This window comes from Scardinius erythrophthalmus, assembly GCF_964197995.2.
Source record: "Scardinius erythrophthalmus genome assembly, chromosome: 8".
In the NCBI taxonomy this organism is placed as follows: domain Eukaryota; kingdom Metazoa; phylum Chordata; class Actinopteri; order Cypriniformes; family Leuciscidae; genus Scardinius; species Scardinius erythrophthalmus.
The window spans coordinates 17,816,540-17,841,526 of record NC_138228.1 but is presented as its reverse complement, the minus strand read 5'-3'; the positions used below and the strand labels follow the sequence as shown (position 1 = coordinate 17,841,526).

Below are 24,987 nucleotides of genomic sequence, written 5' to 3'. Positions count from 1 at the left end.
TACAAGGTCTTTTCAGATGATGATAATGTTCATAATTTCAAAAGAAACAAGAAAAGAAGCTTAAGGAGTGGATAAGGCCAAAATAACAAAGATAAAGTAAAGTGGTAGTAAGAAAGTCGAAATAATCTATCAAGTAAACAACAAAACTCTTCCCTGACTTCCTTATAAACCCGAGAAAATGGTAAATAGCCCCCACTTCCCTACTGCTTCTCAGTCAATAACAATAAAACTACAACACGTCAACTTTGGCTGCCACCACAGCAGGAGCAACAGGTTTTCTTAAAACAATATAGCTCAGTGTCTTTCTTTGCACAACCAGTTCCTTCTGCTTAAATACAGGCTCCTCTAGACTAGAGGATAGGGAGAAGCACAGGAAAACAGGCAGGAAAACAACATTTCCCAGCAGGCTGTTAGCCAGCAGGAGAAATATCAATACACACATTCCCAATAAAATAAAACAAAAATAAATATATGACCTGGGACATAACAGTCATAAAAATGTGTTATGTGCAAAGAGGAGTTCATTTTAGTGGATTTTATATTAACTAATTAAGTATTAACAAAAATGCTGTGTCATTCACCAAGAATAACAAACCCATCTTGTAGAGGGATGGGCAGACAGAAGAACAGAAACTTACAGAGAAATCGAAACCTATGAAAACCAGGGCAACAGCAGTTCTCAGATCAGTTGAAGGCGGGATCAGTGTACCAGTATAAATTACAGCGACACACATTGATCTGTCCTTTTATGAGAGCCTCTTGCTGATGGATCAACAGGGTAAGAGATAATTTCTCACAATTACTATTACTTAAGATTATTATTTAATAGAATAATGTTATGAATAATGAATAACTGTAATGAATAAAAAGTTTTCTTAAAGTGTTTCACAATGAAAGGATTTTGTAATGCAAATTTTATTTTGGTGGGTTGTCGCTGTAACCTGGAATCTGAATCCTCTTAACAGGTCTATGGTGGTTCCTCTGTGGGAGACGCCATGAAACCTTGAGTGATCTCGTCACACTAATGTGTGAGTATACCAGATATTTCAATTTTTTTTTTTTTTAGCTATACTGTAAAAGACATTAGTGAACTAAACAAACAAACCTCGCAATGTTACATCTAAATGACTTCTTTCAAATGCAATATTGTTATATAATTGTACCAAATGTTGGTATTTGACACCATCTGCAGTTCCTGTATCTGAATGGTTTTATTGTTTGTTGTAGCATCATGAAGGAGGATCTCATGTAAATCCTCGCTGCCACGGGCGGGGTCATCTGGCCCAGCAACATTCAGAGGGGAAACTCTCTGTTTTGCGTTGGTGTCTAGATGCGCAGAGGCCAGCGCCGTAATGCTGCGAAGCCTGACATCTTACGCGAAGCCTCAAGTCTACAACAAAGTCTATACAAAGTGAAAAACCAACCAGAAAAAAATCTTACCAATGCATAATGCTAAAAGTGAACCGAGAAACCTCTTTGACATTGCCGTCTCATGAATAATGCTACAAATGAAAAGTGAAAACTAAAATGAAGAAGTGTCTTTTTTGGTAAACCCTTCTGCATTGCTTGGTTCGGTTGGTCCGGGGCCCAGCTGATAAAACAAAAGCCCCGGAACAAAATGTAAAAAAAAAAAAAAAAAAACTAAATAAAAATAGCAAAATCCGCAACAGAAGTCTATATTGTGCTGTGTTTATTTTTTGTTCATTTGTCCATTTTTTTATGATGTGTTTACTAACGATAGCACATCTTACAGTATAGGCCAATATGGGAATATTTTTAGGGATTATATAAATATAATAATATATGCACACACATTTTATGTAAACACAAACACTTTTATGTTAGATGTGATAAATCACGATTAATCGATTTGACAGCACTAATATATATATAATATATAATATTATAATAATTATATATATATATATATTCTATGCATGCAATTTGTATAATATTCAAAGTACAAATTTCTAGTAATTGTGCAGTTAATTCTCATATTGTATTTTCAGCAAGTTTTAGAATATTCAATCGCAAGTGTCTTAACTGTGAGTGTAAATGCAATTAAGAAAAATAACATTTAAATGATAATTTTGCTACAGTTTTTGCTTGAACATATCTAATAATTTCTGTAATACATTTTCATTTTGCAACTTATAAAGCATTAAAATATGTATTCAATTTACATATTAAAACTAGTGTATGAAATGGCAAATGTAAATTATAATTTAATTATCATTCTCATTTTGCACCAAACATTGCACAAATGTAATGGAAAATGTAAATGTAATTGTAAATACAGAAATGGATTCCCATTTTACATATTGCATTGCCATTTGCACATTACATTTCAAATTGAATATTGCTTCCATAGTCTTGTAGTATCTTGACTAAGAGACACAAAATCATTTAATCATATTCAAGAAACAGCAGAACAGATAATTCATCTCTTCCGTCAGCACTTGATACATTTTTTTCTTTATCTCTCCCTGTTAGCTTCTAAACGATTTCTGAAACTGTATTGCCTCTTTATGATAAATTAGTTGTGTTCCTCATTTGTAAGTCGCTCTGGATAAAACTGTTTGCTAAATTAATAGATGTAAATGTTGTTCTGTGTTGTTTACTCACCTCTAGGGAATGTGTTTATCTAAAAGGGTGTGTTATAGGTTTAAGGTGGGGTGACAGAATAGAATCTTAATTGCTCTCATATTCTTCCTATCATGTCAACAAGATTGTCTTTGCTTAACTTACATAATAGTAGCATACATCCGTGTTTTGAATTGTTATGATAAATCACATGATTCAGAAACTCCCTCACAAGCAAAGTTTCGTTTCTGTGAAAACATCGAATTTAATGTGTCTGCACCGGATTGGCTGCTGACATGGGCGTTCTCTGATGAGGTGTGATCCGTTTTCTGGAGGAAGAGGATAAATAACGGAGGAATATCTCTTTCTGAAGGAACTCTGCTGCTGCTCTGAAGCTTAAACAAATCAAAAGAATGGTAAGCTTTATGGTTTGTTGTTAATATTTTTTCTAACCTGTGCATAGTTAAGTACGCAAGTTTTCACTGATATGGTCCATATATGTGACAACAATCGAATACATGATTTTTGAAGTGATGTGCAATACTGTTTATGTTAGAGGTGTAGCCTAGTAGGATTTAGCATTTTTCTTAATTATATTATAAAGTAGCCTAACTTTTCCACTTCAGCAACCATTTTGAATCACACAACGTGTGGTTTTAGGTTTGACATTAGGTTGTCTTTTACACATTGTCTTTGCAAACTTTACTGCAGATGACATACTTTTAAGGACATATGCACTAATCTGTCTTGTTGGAATAATTGACACAATAGTTTCTGCTGTAATAGCCTATTATAACAGATACATATACATTTCAACTACATTATTAATCCTTTGTTTGTGTGTGGCATCTTAAACTCAGTTCATGTTTGTTTTGTGTTCACCCCAGCCCTGTAGTCGTTGAAGAGGGTGTGCCAGAGGTTTTCTCATGTTTTAGATGGGGTGACTCTAGAATATTCAAATGTCTTCCTATCTATCTATCATGATATATGACTGTACTTGCTCTCTCTATATAGGCCTATATCAAGTGCTGTATGTATATATGGAGTGGGGGCTGCCAGATTTGGCAATAACTTGTCAAGCTGAAAATACTTAATATTTGAAGTACATACAACTTAACTAAGGCAAAGCAAAATAATAACTATAAGTTAAAGGTACACAATGTAACTTTTTTTTTTTTAGTATGCCTATAATAATATTCTGACTATTTTAAACCGGGCGGGATGACAACTGCTGCGGAGTAGCCCAGCACCTGCGGACTAGAGACAAATAGCTCCGGCTACAATGTTCTTCCGCAAGACACATGCAGTTTATTAACCACTAATGTGGCAAAAGTTATATAGTATACCGTTAAGTTGAGTGAACAACTTTTTTACATTATCTAAGCAACTGTGTTTGTCCTGCGTCAACAGATCTTTTCCGAGGGGAGTGATGAAGGGGATGATGATGATGATGATGAAGATGATGGAGGTGCTGGAGTAATTGTCTGCTGCCAAGGGTGGTCAACTGCTTCAGACCTTGATGCAGCCAGTGTTGAGAAAGAGACCCAATAGTACGCTGGATCCATGAACTGTGTGTACTTGCTGATAGAAGCAAGCAGCAGCCAAAGAAACACACAGCTTCTTTTGTGACGAATGTCACGACACAAGCACCTCCCGCGCCATGTGTGTCCATGGCAAACCTGACACGTAGACCATGATCCTCCATAGGAACGATGGACCTCGCAACTTACCCGCTGTGCAGTGGCAGCACCATCGCTTTTCTTCAGACTGGCTCTGCTTTTGTGTCTGTTTGTGCAACCCTGAAGAAACCATGGAGAGAAGAATGAAATGTAAATGGAGAGGTGATGACCTCATGGTTAAAGAGCTGCTGTTCCAGAGGTTGGAAGATGTGAGCCAGTTTTTTTCTGTCATCACAATCGTCCTCAATCACCATTGTGCCATTGAGCAACGCACATGACTCCAAGTTATTTCAGCAGGACTGACTGTTTCTGCAACAGGTCTACAGTAGTCAAAAATCCATTAAAATACAAACAGAGATGGGCTGGATGGGCAATTTGAAAATGTACAAATGGATGTACTATGTTGCTCACATTTGGGAGGTCAATGCCCCTTTGAAGCCCAGGTGTATTTGTTGTAAGGATATATTCAGACTATGGCTGCTTGATTCAAAGCTCTCCAGTATAACTAACAGAAGGTTTCTGGAGCAGCGGATCAGGGTCAGTGGGAAAAGCCCACTGTTTTATTATTATTTTTCTTTGATCTCACATGATGCCATATCAACGGCACTCGGCTATAGAGAGCATGCTAATAGCGAGATTACATGTTCACCAGGATAGGGTTCACAGGCACAACGGTTCTGCAAGTTGCGCTGACTTCGTTGAATCCACTGGTTCAGATACCTTACTTACACTACACAATGTGACACACTGCTAAATCTCACGCACAGGTGTTTTTGCAGTGCTGTTGAACAAAAGTTACACAACATATGTAACATACCTGTAATGAGAGATGATCTCATACAGAACATGGTCCTATTCAAAAAAGGACCTTGATACAGGTCTAGCCCCGAAATGAAGCTTAATAGATGTGACACAACATCAGAGGCCTTCATATCCTATTGAGCACTAATTAGATTCTTGGTTATGTGGCAGGGAATCATTAGAAAGTGATGCATTTAGTTTTTACAATGATGTTCTTGTTACGTCCTGGGGACGTATTATGTAAAATGTTTGTGATCTGTGTTTGACTTTGTTGAATGTTGTTGTTTTTTGTCATGCGCTATGTCTGTCTCTCCCTCACTCTGCTTGCCTTGCAGCTAATTAGCCACACCTGCAGCTCATAAGGACTGTTGAAGAGCTACACTATAAGAGAGCAGAGTGAACACTGCTTGAGAGAGGTTCACTTCTCCCCTGCACCAGACTTGTGTGTTGCTATAATCAAGTGTGAAACTGGTGTGTTGTCCTGGTATGTTGCAGTGCATCTTTTGTGTGTGCTTGGGTGTCAGCATTACAGCATTATAGTTTTGATATCAGGTAGTGATTTTTCTTTTACCTCTTCTTGTTTTTGTTTAACTCTGTTTCGGTATTAAAAGGTATTGTAACCATATTTTATCAATTTGTTTTTGTTTATTTTGTTATTGGAAGCTGTAGGGAGTTGGTGCCACCTTTTTCTTTTTGTAAAACATTAATCCCTGTTTTTGGTTAGTCAGGGAGTGGAGGGAAGTATATGTTGTTTATTTATTTTCTTTTACCTGCGTAGGTCATTTAGTTTTCCTCCCAATAGTAAGTTTCATCTTTTGTTTGTTGTTTTGGTATAACCTTCTCCTGAAAATTGAATGCTTCCATTTTCTTTGTCTAAGGAAAATAAATTAATTTAATTTATTGCACTACGTGTTGGCTCACATTTCTGGGGCAGAGGACTGAAGGGAACTCTCCACGTTTTTGTTTGTTTACGTTTTGATTTAATTTATTCCTGTTACCCTCTCCCAACCCTAGACTGGGAGAGCTTGTAACAAGTGGGGGCTCGTCTGTCCGTTAATTGGCTGGTGGTAAGTACTCTCTTTTCTCATTTACCATTGTTTGACTGTTTTCGACTGTAGGTGGAGAGGAGTGTAGTGGACATTAAAATAATGGAGTTTGATTTTACCGCGTTTACTCTGTCTCCTACAATTGAAGCGTTTAATCGCTGTAAGAAAAGTGAACTAGTGTTGATAGCAGAATTCTATAATATTTCTGTAAAAAAAGATGTCACTAAACAGGTGCTTAAGGACATCTTGTTTGAGAAATTAGTAAACGTAGGTATTCTGCCTAGAGAAGTTGACGAGAGCACTGAGGTTCAGTCTGTGGCTTCATCAGAGGCTGAAGAGGTGAATCTCAACTCTGAGTCAGCTATCTCTCAGGATCCAAAAATGGTTTTGAGGTTAAAGGAATTAGAGCTTGAAATTAAAAAACAGGAATGTGAGGCAGAAATTATAAAGCTTCGTGTAGTGGAGAGGCAGGCTGAGCGAGATATCCAAATACGTAAATTGGATCTAGAATCAGAACGCCTGGCTAGAAACCCAGTACCATTTCCACATACTAGGGCCGCATCAGTTTCATCACCTTTAACGACTGGTGGTAGTGCGGGCACAGAGGATTTTTCTCATGCACCTCCTAGCGATTATTTCGATGTCAGTAAGTATATAAGGCTTGTATCTCCATTCAGAGAAACCGAAGTCGATTCGTACTTCGTCGCATTTGAGCGTGTCGCTAGTAAATTGAGGTGGCCAAAAGATATGTGGGCTTTATTACTCCAGTGTAGTCTTACCGGAAAAGCTCAAGAAGTTTGTTCGGCGCTACCAATTGAAAGCTCTCTTGACTATGATATTGTTAAGGCTGCAGTACTGCGGGCGTACGAACTAGTCCCTGAGGCCTACCGACAGAAGTTTCGTGGTCATTCGAAAAAAGTCAAACAAACGTATGGTGAGTTTGTGAGAGAAAAGAGAGTTCTTTTTGAGAAGTGGTGTTTCTCTAGCAAGGTTACATCCTTAGAGGAGTTACAGGAATTGATCTTGCTAGAGGAATTTAAAAATTGTCTTCCGACAAACATCGTAATGCACTTAAATGAACAAAAAGTGGTTTCATTGGCTAATGCTGCGGTCTTGGCAGATGAGTTTGTGCTGACACACAGAAATGTGTTCTCAACCCACACATCTGCCAGGTCTCCATTTGTGAATGTGGAGAGCTCAGTGGTACCACGTGCAGTACATTCATTTAAAAGTGAAACTGCATCTAAATTTGCACGTAAACTTCCAAACAATGGTGATAGGCGAGTTTGTTTTTTCTGCCTTGATCCAAACCATTTGATTGCAGACTGTAAGGCTTGGAAACAGAAGAGCGCGGTTTCCAAACCCAAAAACATAGCACTTGTGCACACCGTGTGTAATGGCAACTCTCTTGGTGAAGAGAGTTATCACCCTTTCTTATTTGAAGGCACAGTCTCCTTATCTCCTGATTCTGGTTTTAAAACTGTAAGAATCTTACGTGACACGGGTGCAGCTCAATCCTTTATATCTGGGAGTATATTGCCTTTCTCTGATGACTCTTTTACGGGTAATGACGTGCTGATTCGTGGAATTGAAATGCACTGTGTGAATGTGCCACTTCATACTGCGTATCTAGTATCTGACATTGTGACTGGTGTGGTCAGTTTAGCAGTGCGTCCACAGTTGCCTGTAGAGGGCGTTGATTTGATTCTGGGAAATGACCTTGCGGGTGGCACAGTCTTTCCTAGACCAGTTGTATCATATAAACCTAGTGCTACACAGAAGTCTGATCTGGCAGAGAATTTCCCGTCCGTTTTTCCTGCCTGTGCAGTTACCCGTGCCCAGTCAAAGAAATTTGAGGAAGTAGTGGATATCTCAAACTCATTTCTGATTGAGCCTAACTCTGTGGAGTGTGTCCTGTCTGTTACTCCAGACCCTGACTGTGATGTATCTAGCAATAAAGAAATAACCGCTGAAATTCCTCTAAAGGCAGGTAGGGAATACTTAGCTGCAGCACAAAAAGCAGACCCTTCCCTAGTCAAGTGTATAGAAGCTGCAGATGGTGCTATCCATGTGCCTAATTCGGGTGTGGTTTTTTTCTGGGAACGTGGATTGTTAATGCGTAGGTGGAAACCCCCAAAAGAAGAGATAGGCTGGCAGGAGGTGCAGCAGATTGTCTTGCCTGATGGTTATCGGCAGCAAGTCTTAAAACTTGCCCATGAAAATGCTTTGTCTGGACATCTTGGTATAACAAAAACCTACCATCGCATTACTAGGTTTTTTTTTTGGCCTGGTCTTAAGTCAGCCGTGTCCAGATTTTGTAGGTCTTGTCATACTTGTCAGCTGGCAGGAAAACCCAACCAGAAAATTCCTCCTGCACCTCTCTATCCTATCCCAGTTGTAAGTGACCCATTTGATCGCTTAATTGTTGACTGTGTTGGGCCGTTACCCAAAGCTAAGTCAGGACACCAGTACATTCTGACCATTATGTGTGCTGCGACTCGCTTCCCAGAGGCAGTCCCATTACGCACGATAAAAACAAAGGTGGTAATAAGAGAACTACTCAAGTTTTGTTCTACTTTTGGTTTGCCAAAAGTAATTCAGAGTGACCAAGGGTCAAACTTCACTTCCAAGGTTTTCAAACAGGCGCTAGAAACCCTTGGTATATGTCACCAAACTTCTACAGCATATCACCCTGAGTCCCAAGGTGTCCTAGAAAGGTTCCACCAAACTCTTAAAACGATGCTACGACGATATTGTGTGGAAACCGGAAAAGACTGGGTGGAGGGCCTTCCTTTTCTAATGTTTGCAGTAAGAGAATCTGTGCAGGAGTCCCTTGGCTTTAGCCCTGCTGAGCTAGTGTTTGGCCACACAGTCCGTGGCCCACTAAAACTTTTAAGTGAACAGCTGCTAAGTCCGACTTCAAAAGCTTTGCCTGTTGATGACTACGTCACTTCTATTCGTGAGAAGCTGTACAATGCCCAAACTCTTGCAAAACTTCATCTGTCTACGGCGCAGACAAGGATGAAGGCTTATTTTGACAAGAAGGCTGTGAAAAGAGATTTTAGTCCTGGTGATCAAGTCATGGTTCTACTCCCTATGCCTGGTTCCATTTTTCATGCAAAGTTCTCTGGTCCATACCTGGTTGAAAGAAAGTTAAATGAGACAAACTTTCTGATTGCTACTCCTGACCGCAAATGTAAAAGCCGGGTTTGTCATGTGAACAGGCTTAAGGCCTATGTAATCAGGCCTCATTGTGAATTCTGAAGATCAGTCTCCGGTCCCGCTGGCGTCCTCTGTTGCCGTAGTAGGTGTGATAGCGAATTACTCCTTAAAGGAAGATGGTTTAATGTGTAGAGATGTACCAATTTCCTCTACCCGGTTAAATAATTCAGCTATAATGAAAGATCTTCCACACTTTCTTTCTCATCTGTCTGATGAACAATCTCATGTCTTAATTGAGTTACTATGTGCCTTCCCTACCTTGTTTAGTGATGTGCCAGGTAGGACTACTGTGTGTGTTCATGACATTGATGTTGGTGATGCTGTGCCTATAAAACAACATCCTTACAGAGTAAATCCGAGAAAACGTGAGATTATGCAGACAGAGGTTGAGTATATGGTGCGCCATGGACTGGCGGTGCCCAGCCAGAGTCCTTGGAGCTCCCCCTGTTTACTTGTCCCAAAACCTGACAACACCTTTCGCTTTTGCACTGATTATCGGAAGGTCAACAACGTAACAAAACCTGACTCTTTTCCCCTTCCAAGGATGGAAGACTGTGTAGATAGAGTTGGATTAGCAAAGTTTGTCACAAAACTTGATCTACTAAAAGGTTATTGGCAAGTGCCACTCAGCCAACGTGCCTCTGAGGTTTCAGCGTTTGTCACGCCTGACAACTTCCTACAATATAAGGTTCTAGCTTTTGGGATGCGAAACGCACCTGCTACGTTTCAGCGTATGATGCATCAAGTACTGTCAGATGTAACAAACTGTGAGGTATATCTGGATGATGTTGTGGTATATTCAGATAACTGGGCAGATCATGTGAGAACACTCGAGAAGGTGTTCAGACGCCTAACTGCTGCTTCCTTGACTCTAAATCTTGCCAAATGTGAGTTTGCGAAAGGAGTTGTTACATACTTGGGTAAACAAGTAGGTCAGGGAATGGTGAAACCTGTTGATGCTAAAATTGCAGCCATTCTTGAGTTCCCTGTACCCTGTAATAAAAGAGAGTTGAGACGCTTCCTAGGAATGAGTGGGTATTATCGAGGTTTCTGTCCCAATTTCTCTGCCCTAGCCTCTCCTCTTACAGACCTTCTTAGTACAAATCGGAGATTTGTATGGAGCAGTGATTGTCAACTTGCTTTTGATGCTGCCAAAGATCTCCTCTGTCATGCTCCTGTTCTGTCAGCTCCAAACTTCAAAGTGCCTTTCAGTTTACAAGTGGATGCAAGTGCTAAAGGAGCTGGTGCAGTTTTGCTACAAGAAGATGAGTACAATATTGAACATCCTGTCTCCTACTTCTCCAAAAAGTTCTCCAAGACCCAGCAAAACTATAGTGTAATCGAAAAGGAAGCTCTATCACTGTTGATGGCTCTTCAGCATTTCGATGTATACCTGGGGAGTAGCTCTAATCCTATCATTGTATACACTGATCATAACCCTTTGGTTTTCCTTTTCCGTATGTCAGGTTCCAACCAGCGTTTATTACGGTGGTCTCTCACGGTCCAAGAATATGTTCTGGACATTCGACACAAGAAAGGCAATGAAAATGTTATGGCCGATGCTCTCTCTAGAGTTTAAAAGGGATGCCGTTTTCTTTGACCTTTGTACCTTTCATAAATGAGGAAATTGGTAAGGGTCTACATTTAATTACAAACACTTGTTTGTAATTCTTGGTGGTGGAGGTGTTACGTCCTGGGGACGTATTATGTAAAATGTTTGTGATCTGTGTTTGACTTTGTTGAATGTTGTTGTTTTTTGTCATGCGCTATGTCTGTCTCTCCCTCACTCTGCTTGCCTTGCAGCTAATTAGCCACACCTGCAGCTCATAAGGACTGTTGAAGAGCTACACTATAAGAGAGCAGAGTGAACACTGCTTGAGAGAGGTTCACTTCTCCCCTGCACCAGACTTGTGTGTTGCTATAATCAAGTGTGAAACTGGTGTGTTGTCCTGGTATGTTGCAGTGCATCTTTTGTGTGTGCTTGGGTGTCAGCATTACAGCATTATAGTTTTGATATCAGGTAGTGATTTTTCTTTTACCTCTTCTTGTTTTTGTTTAACTCTGTTTCGGTATTAAAAGGTATTGTAACCATATTTTATCAATTTGTTTTTGTTTATTTTGTTATTGGAAGCTGTAGGGAGTTGGTGCCACCTTTTTCTTTTTGTAAAACATTAATCCCTGTTTTTGGTTAGTCAGGGAGTGGAGGGAAGTATATGTTTATTTATTTTCTTTTACCTGCGTAGGTCATTTAGTTTTCCTCCCAATAGTAAGTTTCATCTTTTGTTTGTTGTTTTGGTATAACCTTCTCCTGAAAATTGAATGCTTCCATTTTCTTTGTCTAAGGAAAATAAATTAATTTAATTTATTGCACTACGTGTTGGCTCACATTTCTGGGGCAGAGGACTGAAGGGAACTCTCCACGTTTTTGTTTGTTTACGTTTTGATTTAATTTATTCCTGTTACCCTCTCCCAACCCTAGACTGGGAGAGCTTGTAACATTCTTCAGAATGTCATGATTGCAGATGGATTTCTGTGCATTTGTCTGCCTGAATGCATAACGTTCTAATGAGCTACACGGTAACTTCCCCTAAATAAAATATGTTGTGAAAAAAGAAAAGAAAAAGTTTGTGTGTTTGTTGTTGTTGCTTGTCTCATTGCTATGGTCTCATTTGTTTGGCTACACTGAGCATTCATTTATGCTTATTTCAGTTTATTAATAGTATACTTCTTTTAAACTAAAAATAAGAAGGCTTTTTATTTACTTCTCAGAAATAAACTTAAAATTACACTTAAGTCTATTTGGACTATACATGTAGTCAGTCTTTTGATCGAGATATAGCCTACTTGAATATCTTTTTTTATATTACCTATTTCAAGTATAATTAAAGGTATAGCAGAGGATCTTTCCGAATTTGAGATAAGACCCGCCCTCTCCACTTTTTGAAAAGTTTGATTGATTCACCAGAATGATTGACAATTAGGAGGACCAATAGTATAGGTATTCCACCCGGAAGTAAAAAAATCCTCCGCTATACCTTTAAGTATGCTTAGCATGTGTTTACTCTTTTGTTTGAGTAGCCTATTAAATTATTTTTTCCACATAGTTTTACATACTGTCTTATAAACTTACGTTGTATGAAACTAATAAAAAAATATTCTTTACATGTATAAAGAAAACAGATATGTTCCTAATTATGAGAGTATCTGAATTTTTATGTAGGCTAGAGCCGCTAGACAACTGTTACTTCACTCTTTCCCCTACTTTCGCCTATCCATGTTTTCACTGTTATAAGGTAGGGGGCGCTATTACACATCTAGTACATAATCTCCGGAACAAAAAAACACAGGCGAAGAAAATGCAGAGACAGGTGATAGAAGATTATAGAAAATATTAAATAATGGGATCATCAAACAAGCATTAAACAGCCTGTAAGTTCAAAACTGCCTAACGTTACCGGATTAAATGTCGACACAGGAAGGGTTAACGACTGTGAAGCTTTGGGGGTGTTGACTCTGTTGATGGACTCGATCTAACGTTCGATACGACATTTGATCCGGGTGCAGTCTTTGACAAAAACGTGATTCTGCTGAAAAGATAGAAAAGCTGAAACGTGTCAGCTTTTTGTTTAAAATGTTACTTTTTAAATGAAACTTACCCACTTTCAAGTTTTATAATGTTAAATGAGAATAAAATGTTTTTAAATGGAAAGAGTTAAAAGTGCAGTTAAAGATATATTTCAAGTATAAAAATAATAATACCTAAATAGGAACATTAGTATACTTAAAGTGCAAAAATAATATATTAATACAATAATAAACTATAGTAAAAGTATGATGTTATGTTCACCTAAAGAAAACTTACTAGTATATACTGGTATAAAAGCACTAAACTTGTAGTTTACTAAGAGTATACTTCAAAGTGTACTTTCATAAACTAAATTTGTTTACTAAAAGTAATAAAATAGTAAACTGTATAATTTTAAGTTCACTTGTAGTACAGGTGCAGTATCCCTTATAAGAAAACCCAGAAACCAATCAAGCTGAGCCATCTTGAAGGACATCTCAATTCTCTAATTGCCATGCCAGGAGGTGAGGATCGAGGAGTGAGGAAGCTTCCAGAGGAGTCATGAGCAAGAATACACAGGTGTATCCTTTGCAGAAGAGTTTTATCGACTAAACGTGACGCACTTATAAATTCTCCTCCCCCTTCACATCGGTCACAATAATTTTAATTTATACTTTACCTTTGCAGTTTATATAAACCACACATCTCACAAATTTCAACAGGGTATCTTGCTTTATTAATATTTATTATGAATTTCTTAAATAAACAAACTTCAACAACATAAGGGCAGATCCTTTGAGCGCTGAGACGCGAGGAAAGGAAACGAGGATGCACAAATAAGAAATGAGAAGCTCCCATAGTTGTGAACTAGTGCACTTACACTTATAGTACACTTAAATGTATACTTTTATATACTAAGCAGTATTGAAATAGTATACCTACAAGTTTACTACTAGTAAATTTATATTATTAGTATACTTACTACATAAAGTATACTTAAAAAAATGTACTTGAACTTTACTTAGGCCTAAGTATAGTTTTAAGGGTATCCTTACAAAAAAGAAGTATAATTCAAGTTAATTTTATTAAGTATACTTTAAGTACAAGTATATTTGTGAGAACTATATATATATATAAAAAAGTATACTTTCTTATTTTTAGTATATACGAAGTCTATTAATAGACCTCGTATATACTAAAATATACTCAAATTCACACTTGAATAAACTTCTTTTTTTGTAAGGGTAACTTAATTCAGACCAAAGAAAACTTGGCAATTGTTTTCAAAAGTTCCTTTGATTAAGCAAAATGCACATGAGAAAAGTATTACTTGTGGTTTGGTAGGTATGTTGTAGATACAGACTGGTGGACCCTTATATAATTAGAGTTAATACGAATCGTGAATGTCTATCCACTAATGTGTTTATGACACTTAATAAGGATTAGAAGCCAATCGCTGGGTCAGCTTTGAGGCATGAACATGTACCTGTATGCAGTATAGCCATGTAACATTCTCTCTACATGTTTGTCTTGCCATCTCCATGTATGCCTCTCACATATAACTCTTTCTTTGGATGGAGCCACATAGGTAAGTCAGTTTTTTTTTTTTTTTGACTGTCAAAATGATCAGTAAAGAAAAGCTCATAATTCATCGGGCTTAAAATGTGGGTCAGCTAACATGGCGGCGGTGCAGTGATTATAGTGTATTAGCTTGACTGCTCTTCTCATATTTTAATTAATTTCTTGTCTTGTTAGTATGTAGTAGGAGGAAACTGACAGTTCTGTCATTGACTGCAAGTGTGCATGTTTTCTGTCTGTATTCCCGTCTATAGTATTCCTCAGCTGAATTTCCAAAGCACAGCATATCCACATAATGGCCTGCTACATTTTAAGCCATTAGTGCATATAGAAGCAGTCATTTGCTGTTAGTTTCCCTCCTTTCCTCTCCTGTCCTCCATGATTTCACAAGTTCCAGTGCCCAGACCATCATATTCTCAGGCCAGGGAGAGTCTGGTGAAGGCTGTTCCTCCTAAGATCATCTGTCTTCTGGCCTGTGGGGGGAGAGACTGCCGCTATGAGGGTCCGGCGTGCTGGAGCACGAGCCAGCAGGCCGTTGAAGGAGTCTTTAGCAGCTGGTGAGGCCAACACTGATTTAGTGTTAGAAGTGACACACCAAACATACAGGAATGGTTATATCTGAGAGCATGAATGCGCAGTTGCAATCAAAATTATTCAACCCCCTGGAGAATGTAACAATTTACAAACGTAAGCTATGGAAGTAAATTAATGTCAAATGTTTTTGAAACAAAAAAGCCTGTTAAATTGCACTACTTGAAAAAAATAGGCATTGCATTAACCATGCTTGCATTTTAATGCATTGTATTTTTAGGGCTTGCATTTTTATGGGCTGAAATTCAACATGGTTAAATATTTAAGCTGTGAATATTTCAATTAAAAACATTTCAAACACATTTTCATTATTAAAAATTCAATAATCCATATTCACCTTTCATATTTCACTTCCAAAAAAGTCAAACTGCTTAAAACTACAACCTATAATATTCAACAGGCAATTTTCGGTCCATTTTATTTCGCTTTGCAAATTCGCTTCCACAAATTCAGTGGTTCAAATTCCAGGAACTGCAGGAAAAGCAGTAGATTGCAGAGCATACTCTCCATCTGTTGTTAGTCGTCCTCACCAGCAGGAGGTGCAAAAGCGCGTGTTGTTGACGAAGACCAGCAACAGTTAGAAGAACGTAATACGTTCTATTATATTTTCTACAACTTTCTATAATAGTTTACTGAAAGGCGATTTTGTTGAATTGTTTTCATAAAATTTTGTTCTCGGCTGAAAAAATGTCTTGCAGGTCAAGAGGGTTTAACAAATTTTGATTGCAACTGTATATGTGAAAGAATTTGTATGCATGTATGCATAAATATATAATGTCACTTTAGAAGATCTAAAAGATCAAGATGGTCACACTGCGTCCTAATTAAAAAATTCCTGCTTTCTTTACTTTATAGAATATCCTTACATAGCCATGCACATATTCACTGCATGTGTTTATTTATCACTTTGTATTTAGGGTGACGGATGACATTATTGCAATGGCACGACCTTCTACATATCTCATCAAGAGATACAGCATCATAGAACAGTTCAAACAGTGAGTGTTATTTAATACAGTCCTAATCAGGATGTTTAATATTTACTTACACTCCGCAGGGGGATGTTTCTGGTTAATAATTGGCAGTGTATGTGTGTGCTTACAGGTTGAACATTAAATCCATCATTAATATGCAGCTCCCAGGGGAACATGCTCACTGCGGCCCTCCTCTGGAGCCTGACAGTGGGTTCACATATTCACCTCAGGTCTTTATGGACAGCCAAAGTGAGCAAAACACATGCAAAAACCTGTCAAGAACAAAAAAGAAAGAAAGAAATATTTTAAAATAGGATTGCATTGTGCCACTTATAATTCTTATTACCATAATATATAAATATATATATACCTCTCCCCTTCTTTAAATTATAAAAATGATTAAATTATATAAAAAAAATAAAATTTTGCTATGCTCAAGAAACTTTTTATTATTAACTTTTTATGTTGAAAACAGTTGTGCTGATTAATGTTTTTGTGGAAAACTAATCAAAGATTCTTTGATTAATAGAAAGTTTATATATATATATATATATATATATATATTACATTATAAATGTCTTTACTGACACTTTCATGCAATTTAATGCATCTTTGCTGAATAAAAGTCTTAATATATAGAATATGTTATCATGAAAATGATGTCACAATGCAAACATATACAATATGTACTGGTCCTAATAATATATGAATGGTTCATGCCATTCAATGAAATATGACCTACATGTTCCTTTTGAGATTTACCCAATAAATTAGCTGATGAATTCCTTTTTTTGTCTGACAGTTTTTTTCTATAATTTTGGGATGTCTGATTTTGGAGTGTCTTCTCTGGAGGGGATGGTGGATGCCGTGAAGGTTTTGGCTTTCTCTGTGCAGGAAGGGAAGGTGGCTGTTCACTGCCATGCTGGATTAGGCAGGACAGGTGAGTTGCAATTTCTATATCATTACTTTCAATGTAAATTTAGTGACATTCTATTCTCTTTAATATCCATCCTGCTTTACAGGTGTTCTTATCGCATGTTATCTAGTCTACACCTGTCGAATCAGCGCTAGTGAAGCTGTCCACTACGTCCGGATCAAAAGGCCTCGTTCAATCCAGACTCGATCACAGATCAATCTGGTGTTTGATTTCGCCCGGCTGGTGAGCTCTCAGCTGGCCCAATTCCCGTGTCTGAACGTGCGCCACGGTTCCTCCTTCAGTCTTCGGCAGTACCTCCTGCGTCAGGCCCTTCTGCTGCACGGGGAAGAGGCCCGAACACTCAAACACACACCCAAGATCCTGCACGTCCTCTGCAGCATGCTGATCACTATAACCCAGGGAGCTTCCAGTCCTTCAGAGGTCCAGAGAGAACTGGAGAAGAGGGTGAACATTTTGGCTCTAAAGAAGGCAGTGAAGGAGACACTTTTGAAGAGGAACCTTCCTGCTTTGAAGGAAAGGCGAGGCTCGAGCAGAATGTTCTCCTGCGAGTCCTGGGACGAGCCATTCGGGTTCTTGGAGAGGAAGAGAGACGTCCTACTAAACAAGCGAAGCTACAGCGAATCAGATCTCAGCAAGATTACCATCATTGAGGTGAGAGCTAATCTTCTTTTTTAGCAAGATTTGCTGTATTTTGGAATTTCAGAAAATAATAAAAATACATTTTTCATAAAGTGGAATTAATCTGATGAATCAATTCAGGATTGAATGCACCCACATTATCACCAATGTTGGAAATTTGTCTTTGAATTATTATTTACTTTTTTTCTATTTCAAATAACAGTTTTAAGTAAGGGTTAATGCCCGACGAGGTGTCCATTATCAGGTATTAATGGACGACGGCGAGGCGTGCGCGTCGGACGGTTGCCTCCGTCGAAGTCCATTAATACCTGACAATGGACACCTCGAAGGGCATTAACCCGCTTATACCATGGTCACTTGCCAAATAACACATTTTTAAAACATTAGTTTATATTTTAATTAGTTTTACAATCGAAATCTAAAGTTACAAGTTACAAACAATACCTTGGTTTCCTTGATTATGCCTGACGGTTTATTTAGGTGTACATTATCACTTTTTAACGGACACCCTGCAGCCAATCAGAATCGAGTATTCACCCAGACCATGGTATAATATTGTTTAAAATATAATTTATTGTGATTATTCCAGTCTTCAGTGCCACATGATCATTGTTAAATCATTCTAATATGCCGATTTTATGCTGAATTATCAATTATTGGTGCTCTCTCTCTCTCTCTCTCTCTCTCTCTCTCTATATATATATATATATATATATAATTTTTATTTTTTTATTTTTTTGGGATTCTTTGATTAATAGAAATTAAAATAAAAAACAGCATTTATTTGTAAGTGTATCAGTTTCACAAAAATATTAAGCAGCACAACTGTTTTCAAAATTGATGATAATGTTTATTAGCTGCCATTTTAGAAGGATCATGTGACTGAAGACTGGAGTAAAGATGCTGAAAATTCAGCTTTGCATCACAGGAATAAATTACATTTTAAAATATATTAAAATACGATACATGACATTTGAAATCTTGTCTCTGCAAGGATTTCATGTTCTCACATTACTCTCCTCAATCTGGTGGACTCCATAAAATGAGCAATGGAGAAATCGGTCCATCAAAAGATCAGAGAATCCTAACAGAATCCCAAAAGATTCCTCATATCCTGATGACAGACCAAAGCAATGGAACATCAGCTCCTCACTCATATAATGAGGCTGTTAACAAGAAGACAAAATGTACAACCAAGAAACCTCAAGTTTTCCTAAAGTTCAGCTCAAACCTCGAGGTCAGTGTGAAACTAATTAAAATGTCTGCAGTTTTTTTCTTCCTGCATATAACATCACTGCCTGAATGGTTTTAAGAACTTTTATTTTGTATTACCTTTGTGCAAATGTTGTGGATGTTTTTTTAAAGTTACGACGAGAGGATTATACATTAGATCAGTCGTCATTATCGAGAGCTGTCGCTAAGGCAATGGCACAACAGCGTCCTCCAGTGGACACTGTATTGAAAAGAGCAGCGGGCTTGCAGGTATAGTATGTATGGCTTGATTTTGACTACAGTTAATAATAAAAGAAATTACAGTGAGTAAATATTGTGGTAATTTAAGAGACTTGAACCTGTTTTAATTCTCTACAGGATGAGCTCAATTTGAGTGAATGTGGCTGGGTTACATTAGTCATGGAAACTGATCCAGACGTTCTGAGCACACTGTTATGGACTTGGCTGGACAGACTAAAGGTCAGAGGTCACAGTATGGTAGTTCTGGCACACTTTTAGAAAGGTTTTTCTCATTGTTTCAAATGCAATAGTTTAGCTGGTGTGCTTTCTTTTAACAGGAGCCTGTTCTCAATAAAGATGACATAGAGAGGCTGACCTCAACCTGGCCTGCACAAAACTCCCTTATCACACTTCACAAGGTGAACATCTGAACTAAGTCTGGCCTCCCTCGATTGAAAGAACACACTACAACAAACACACAGTTTGATGTTGAACTGTATTGTGTGGGACTAAATACATGTAGTAAATATACATTTTGTAAGCATAGAAAGTAATCAGTTGTGTAGTTACAAGTATGCATCATACATATAAGACATGTATCTCATCTTATTTAGCTTTGTGTGTTTACAATTCTGTGCTGTTTTAGTCTCAGTGGCACACCATCTGCTGTTTGCTGGACTGTGTGGGTCATGTGGTGGTTCAATGTCCTCAATTTGAACATGCTATACTACAGAGACTCATTCGAGCTTTAACAAGAGTAAGTTTGTGTGTACATGTGCTAATTTTCACAAATAAAGATAGCAAGCAAATTACAGCATTAATTGGAGACGGATTATACTAACTTTTGCATGTTTTTTGTGTCATAACAGCGCCCTCCTGAGGAAATAGAGAGGAACAGCATCTTGTTGCGCGTCCTCAGAACTTCAATGAGAGAGCTGTGCCTACACAACCACCATCCAAATACTGCAACACCATCAGTGTTAAACTAAAAAAAGATATATCCATAAAGAAATATTGTTTCATTAACTGTATGACTGATCAAGTTATTTGATATGTATTTCAATGTGTACAGTATCAAGCCTAGTTGCATCTGCAGAATTAGAATTTTTTTAAAGAATATATATTGAAATATATATATTTTTGTGAACTGTTTAGCCTTAGGGTCCGTTCACACCAAGAACGATAACTATAAAGATAATATTAGCATCCACATTATCGGATGAAATCGTTTTGTTTATTCTAAGCGTGTGCTTGTTTGTCACTTTAAATGCTCGAGCTTGTTACAGCAGGATGGATTCTGATTGGCTGCCAATGAGAAGAAAAATCGTTCTGAAAGTGATTGCAACTATATCGTTTCTCTGCTGTTATCGTTATAGCTGTGTTTTGAAGTTGAACTCTGGTATACTTTAATACTGAGAACGATTTTTAGAACTATATCTTTATCGTTATCGTCCTTGTGTGAACGGGCCTAAAGTGTGCCCGTGTTTTCTTTCTTCATTCATTAATTAATTCACTCATTCGTTTATATTTGCATGCACGTTAGTTGGGTTTAATATTTTGTTATCTTTTGTAATGGAATTCACACGCATTTTAAGTGTGGCTTAAGTGTCCTAATAATTATATGGTCACTGCAGGCAAACGTTTTAGGCTGGTTGTAACTTTGAAATGTATGTGTTTTATAAGTGTTGTATAAGTAGTCTGTAATCATCTGGTCTATAGATAAGACAGTGTGTGTGTGTGTATTAAACTTTGAAATATCTCTAAGGAGAGCATTTGCTGAATTTGGTTTGTTTAATTATTAATTATACTGCACGGGTTAGTGGATTGGCATGTTAATCGTGAACTTCTCTCCATTGGAATGTCAATCAAAGTGACATCAAAGAATCACCAAGGCAACGGTGTCATAGAGATGCAAAAGAAAACAATTATAACGTTAAGGCATCAAGAACAGTTGCGAGTTTGAGCTGAGCTTTTTGGCTCTTTATTTTACTTTTAGATGCAAATAATATAGTTATTTTGTGCAGATATTGTAATTCAGCATCGCAATTCGGTCGTTCTAAGTTATGTAAGTGGAACTTTTTATCGTTTGATAAAGGTCGCCATAAGCGATGATATTGTAGTAACGTGGCTTTGAACGAATAACGTTATTTCTTTACAAAATCAATACCTTGCACTTACAGTTATTGTGTTTCCTTCGTTTGTTGTATTTATTTTATTTTTTTGTTTGTTGATATCACGCTACGGTTAACGTTACCTGTTACAGAACTCTATGACATGTTTTGGCTATTTAATCAAATTACATTAGAAATGCAAATTAATTTTGTAATTTTTTAATTATATATATTTTAAACAGACATAATGTCAGCTGTGGATGAATGGATAGGTCCTTGGAGGCCCCACCGGCCAAGGGGCCCCATCGCTGCAATGTATAACAGTCCAGGGCCAGCATATTCTCTCCCAGGGGCAACTGGTAACTTACTTAGGCTAAACACAAACACACACACACACACACACACGTTTGTTTCACTATTAGAGCGGACATCTCATAGACTTCCATTGTTTTTATATCAGGTTAATTATGTTTTCTATAACACAATCTCTATTTGTAAAAGTAACCATCATAGAAACCTGTGCAAATCACTAGATTTAAACATAAACATGATTAGGTTGATTTATAAGCCCATTTAACTAGTGAGGACATTTTACGTGATATTAGGCCACACACACAATTCACAATAAACACAGTAATTCAGGAGCTAAAGGGGTGAAAGGTTGGAACGATTCTAGGAACACACAACTAATTTTTAAATGTTATTTTTATAAAAGGGTCAGGGGTCCAAAATACCTAGCTATTGCCCTACAGTAAATCTCAATTTTGGGGGTTTTCTTTGCCCTTTATAGGAATGAACGAGCATGACCCGCGGATGCCTAAAGGCCCAGCGTTTAGCTTTGGCATGCGCCTTCGTGACTTGCAGGCCAACTTCTCCCCAGGGCCCGGATACCTCGTTCCCTCCAACATCACCAGGGTGGGTCGGGACGGAACCCCTGCGTACTCTGTCTACGGCCGGCGAAAGGACATTCAGCCCTTCCAGACCCCTGGCCCAGGTATTTCACACAACAAAAAACACACAGGCTTTGTAGCTGTGTGCAAATGTTGAACAATGAAGAACATACACAGTAAAGTTCAACTGTCTTTTGATTTCTTTTTTTCAGGCAGTTACTCACCTGAAAAGGCAATGAAGACCACCAATTACTTGGCCCCTGCGTTCTCCCTCTCTGCGAGAACTAAATTGTTCCGCAAAGACCAAACACCAGGTAGATTCAAACAGATATATACAGCAATACTACTAGAACAGTTATGTTTCCCATGCGTTTGCAGACATTTGTGCATTATCTTGTCTCCAGGTCCAGCTGCGTACTTGCTCCCCCCAGTATTAGGGCCAAGAGTCGTGAATAAAACAGCCTGTCCAAATGTCTCCTTCGGTGGTCGTAGTTCTATTGGCAGCTTCCATACAGATTTTCGGAAGGTGCCGACACATTACAGTATGTACCTCTTATGTTCTTTGCAAAGATGATAACAATCCTTTTCTCAGACTCCAGGCCCAGGGACCTACAACGTGGTAGATTCATGTGTGTACAGACACAAGGCCCCTCAATACAGCATGACCGGTCGCAACCTCATGCCTGGGGACACTACCAAGAAACCAGGACCTGGAGCCTACCATCCAGAAAGGGTCTGTACTTAATACATTACCGTTTCAAAGTTTGGGGTCAGTGAGATTTTTTTATTAAAAATGAAAAATCAGCCTATTAGAATGACTTCTGAAGGATCACGTAGCACTGAAGACTCGAGCAATTATGCTAAAAAATCCATTTATTTCATCACAAGTTACATTTTATGATTATATAAAATGTTAATATATAAAATAAATTAAAATAGAAATAGTTTTCAGTGTATTTTTGATCAAATAAATGCAGCCTTGGTGAGCTTACTTTCAAAAACATTCTTTCAAAAACATTTAAAAAATCTGACAGACCCTAAATTGTGAATGGTAGTGTATATATATTCAGTTTTTAGTTTAGATTTGCTCTCTACTAAAACTACTGTTACTTAAAATAACAATAATTAGTATACTAAAACTATTTTCTTTGTCTTTCTCAACAGGTTACTTTCACAGGAACCAAAGCTCCCAGCTTCTCCTTTGGAATTCGTCATTCTGAGTACATTGCTCCCATAATTGTGGATGAAGCTGATTAAACAGATCCTTTATAAATTCAGTCCAACAAGCTACAGTGTGTCATAGCAGGTCTTAATATCACTAATATACAACTTGAAATGATGTTTCAGTAAAAAAAAAAGGCTCCAAGATGCAATAATTGTGCTGCGCTGTTCCAAAACTAAGTCTACTCAGACTAGAATTTTTACACCACAGACACTTCCATACGCAAAGGTATATTCTGTATAGACACTACCTTTCAAAAGTTTGGGTCGGCAACATTTTTTAAGGTTTCTTATACTCACCAAGGATGAATTTGATTGATCAAAAATACAGTAAAACAATAACACTATAACAATTTAAAATAACTGTTTTCTGCTTTGATTTTAAAATGTCATTTATTACTATGATGCCAAGCTGAATTTTCAGCATCATTACTTCAGTGTCACATGATACTTCTGAAATCATTTTAATATGCTGATTTGCTGATCCTGTTCATATGGTTGCCTTTTCAGTTTGGATGCTGTCTGTGTAGGTAGCAGACAGCAATGCAGCTCAATAGGTTTTGGCACAGGGCTAAAATGGTGGCAGCACTGATGATTTACAGTGTAAATCAAGAAAGAAAGTCTTTCAATCAAGATACCTCGTTGTTATTGTCACTTTATTATTGACTTGGTACAGGTACAATATTTACATAAATAGTGCAGTTCTTCATTGTTACTCTTCCTTTTTTAAAATCTTTCATTAAACATTTTTTTTTCTGCTCCATGAGATAAAATAATTCAGTTAGTGAGCTTTATTTACAAAATAAAATGGATTCTCGGAAAACCTTTAAGTTGCACGATATAAATATGTATGTTTTTGTTGTTGTTGTTCAAAGTAAACTTAATTTGAATAATGAGTCAATACACCACCAATTCTTCTCCCAAAACGCGTTTTGACTCACCTGATTCACTATGGTAAGCCCGTTATAAGTGTTTATATTTCCAATAAGCTTTTCACGTGAAATCGCGTACTTACGTCACTTGTCTGTGCGTGCTCGTCATATCCGTAAATACACAAGTCCGGCTACTTTGACACATTTGAGAGTGGCATACTTTAGTTTTATTTTCCTTTTTTTTTTTTGGCATACGTTAGTTTTGCCTCTTTTTTCTTTTTCTTTTCTCTTTCTTTTTTTTAACATTTTCAACTTTCGTTAGTGTGTAGGCTAATGTTGCTGTTTGAGCATGAAAAAACAAATCTGTGAAGTTACAAAGTCACTCCAAAAGGAGTTATTCTCTATATTAGAAAACACCTCGATTGTATATTTTGTATAGTCTTGAGAATTATTCTGGGAACATAAATGTCACAAAATTCTATAATTCAATATTCCATAATTCCCACCCAAGACAGAAAAAAAGGGGGCGAGGGGTGGTTGAGTAGCATTAGTAATGTGTTGTTGCCATGTCCAAGAGATGCTTGCTGAATTCATAACCGCATACTATAATACTACTCATACTATTTTTACCATATCTTTATATGGCAGAAATAATAAAAGTACCAGATATGCTAGTATAGTTCCGAATCCATCCATACATCCACATTCGGAACAGCATATTAACATATTATGTTGTTACGCAACGATGGTATGTGGCGTGAAATTGACAGTTATGGTGAGGGACGTGACATTTCCCAAACACTCGAAGTGGCTGACCAATCACAAC

The 24,987-nt window shown here is 37.6% G+C and overlaps 2 protein-coding genes and 1 long non-coding RNA gene across 3 annotated transcripts; all 3 read left to right on the top strand.

Moving 5' to 3' along the window:
• The first annotated feature begins 686 nt into the window (after positions 1 to 686).
• LOC308694754 lies at positions 687 to 1,672 on the top strand. The gene is made up of 3 exons (XR_014030636.1): positions 687 to 778; positions 966 to 1,028; positions 1,228 to 1,672. It is a non-coding gene; the product is annotated as an uncharacterized lncRNA (long non-coding RNA).
• Positions 1,673 to 14,852: 13,180 nt separating this feature from the next.
• On the top strand, positions 14,853 to 20,845 carry LOC308694574 (protein tyrosine phosphatase domain-containing protein 1; the record flags this gene model as incomplete). The annotated part of the gene is made up of 11 exons (XM_081372174.1): positions 14,853 to 15,031; positions 15,983 to 16,063; positions 16,170 to 16,288; positions 16,842 to 16,979; positions 17,062 to 17,627; positions 18,610 to 18,852; positions 18,981 to 19,097; positions 19,206 to 19,307; positions 19,406 to 19,486; positions 19,714 to 19,824; positions 19,937 to 20,845. 11 exons carry the CDS (start codon positions 14,853 to 14,855, stop codon positions 20,054 to 20,056), a joined length of 1,857 nt encoding a protein of 618 aa, XP_081228300.1. The 3' UTR covers positions 20,057 to 20,845.
• A 580-nt stretch (positions 20,846 to 21,425) lies between these two features.
• Positions 21,426 to 23,325, top strand: cimap1b (ciliary microtubule associated protein 1B; the record flags this gene model as incomplete). The annotated part of the gene is made up of 6 exons (XM_081372071.1): positions 21,426 to 21,537; positions 21,969 to 22,172; positions 22,281 to 22,382; positions 22,473 to 22,594; positions 22,661 to 22,801; positions 23,233 to 23,325. The coding sequence occupies 6 exons, from the start codon at positions 21,426 to 21,428 to the stop codon at positions 23,323 to 23,325; spliced, it is 774 nt and encodes a 257-aa protein (XP_081228197.1).
• Positions 23,326 to 24,987: the final 1,662 nt, after the last annotated feature.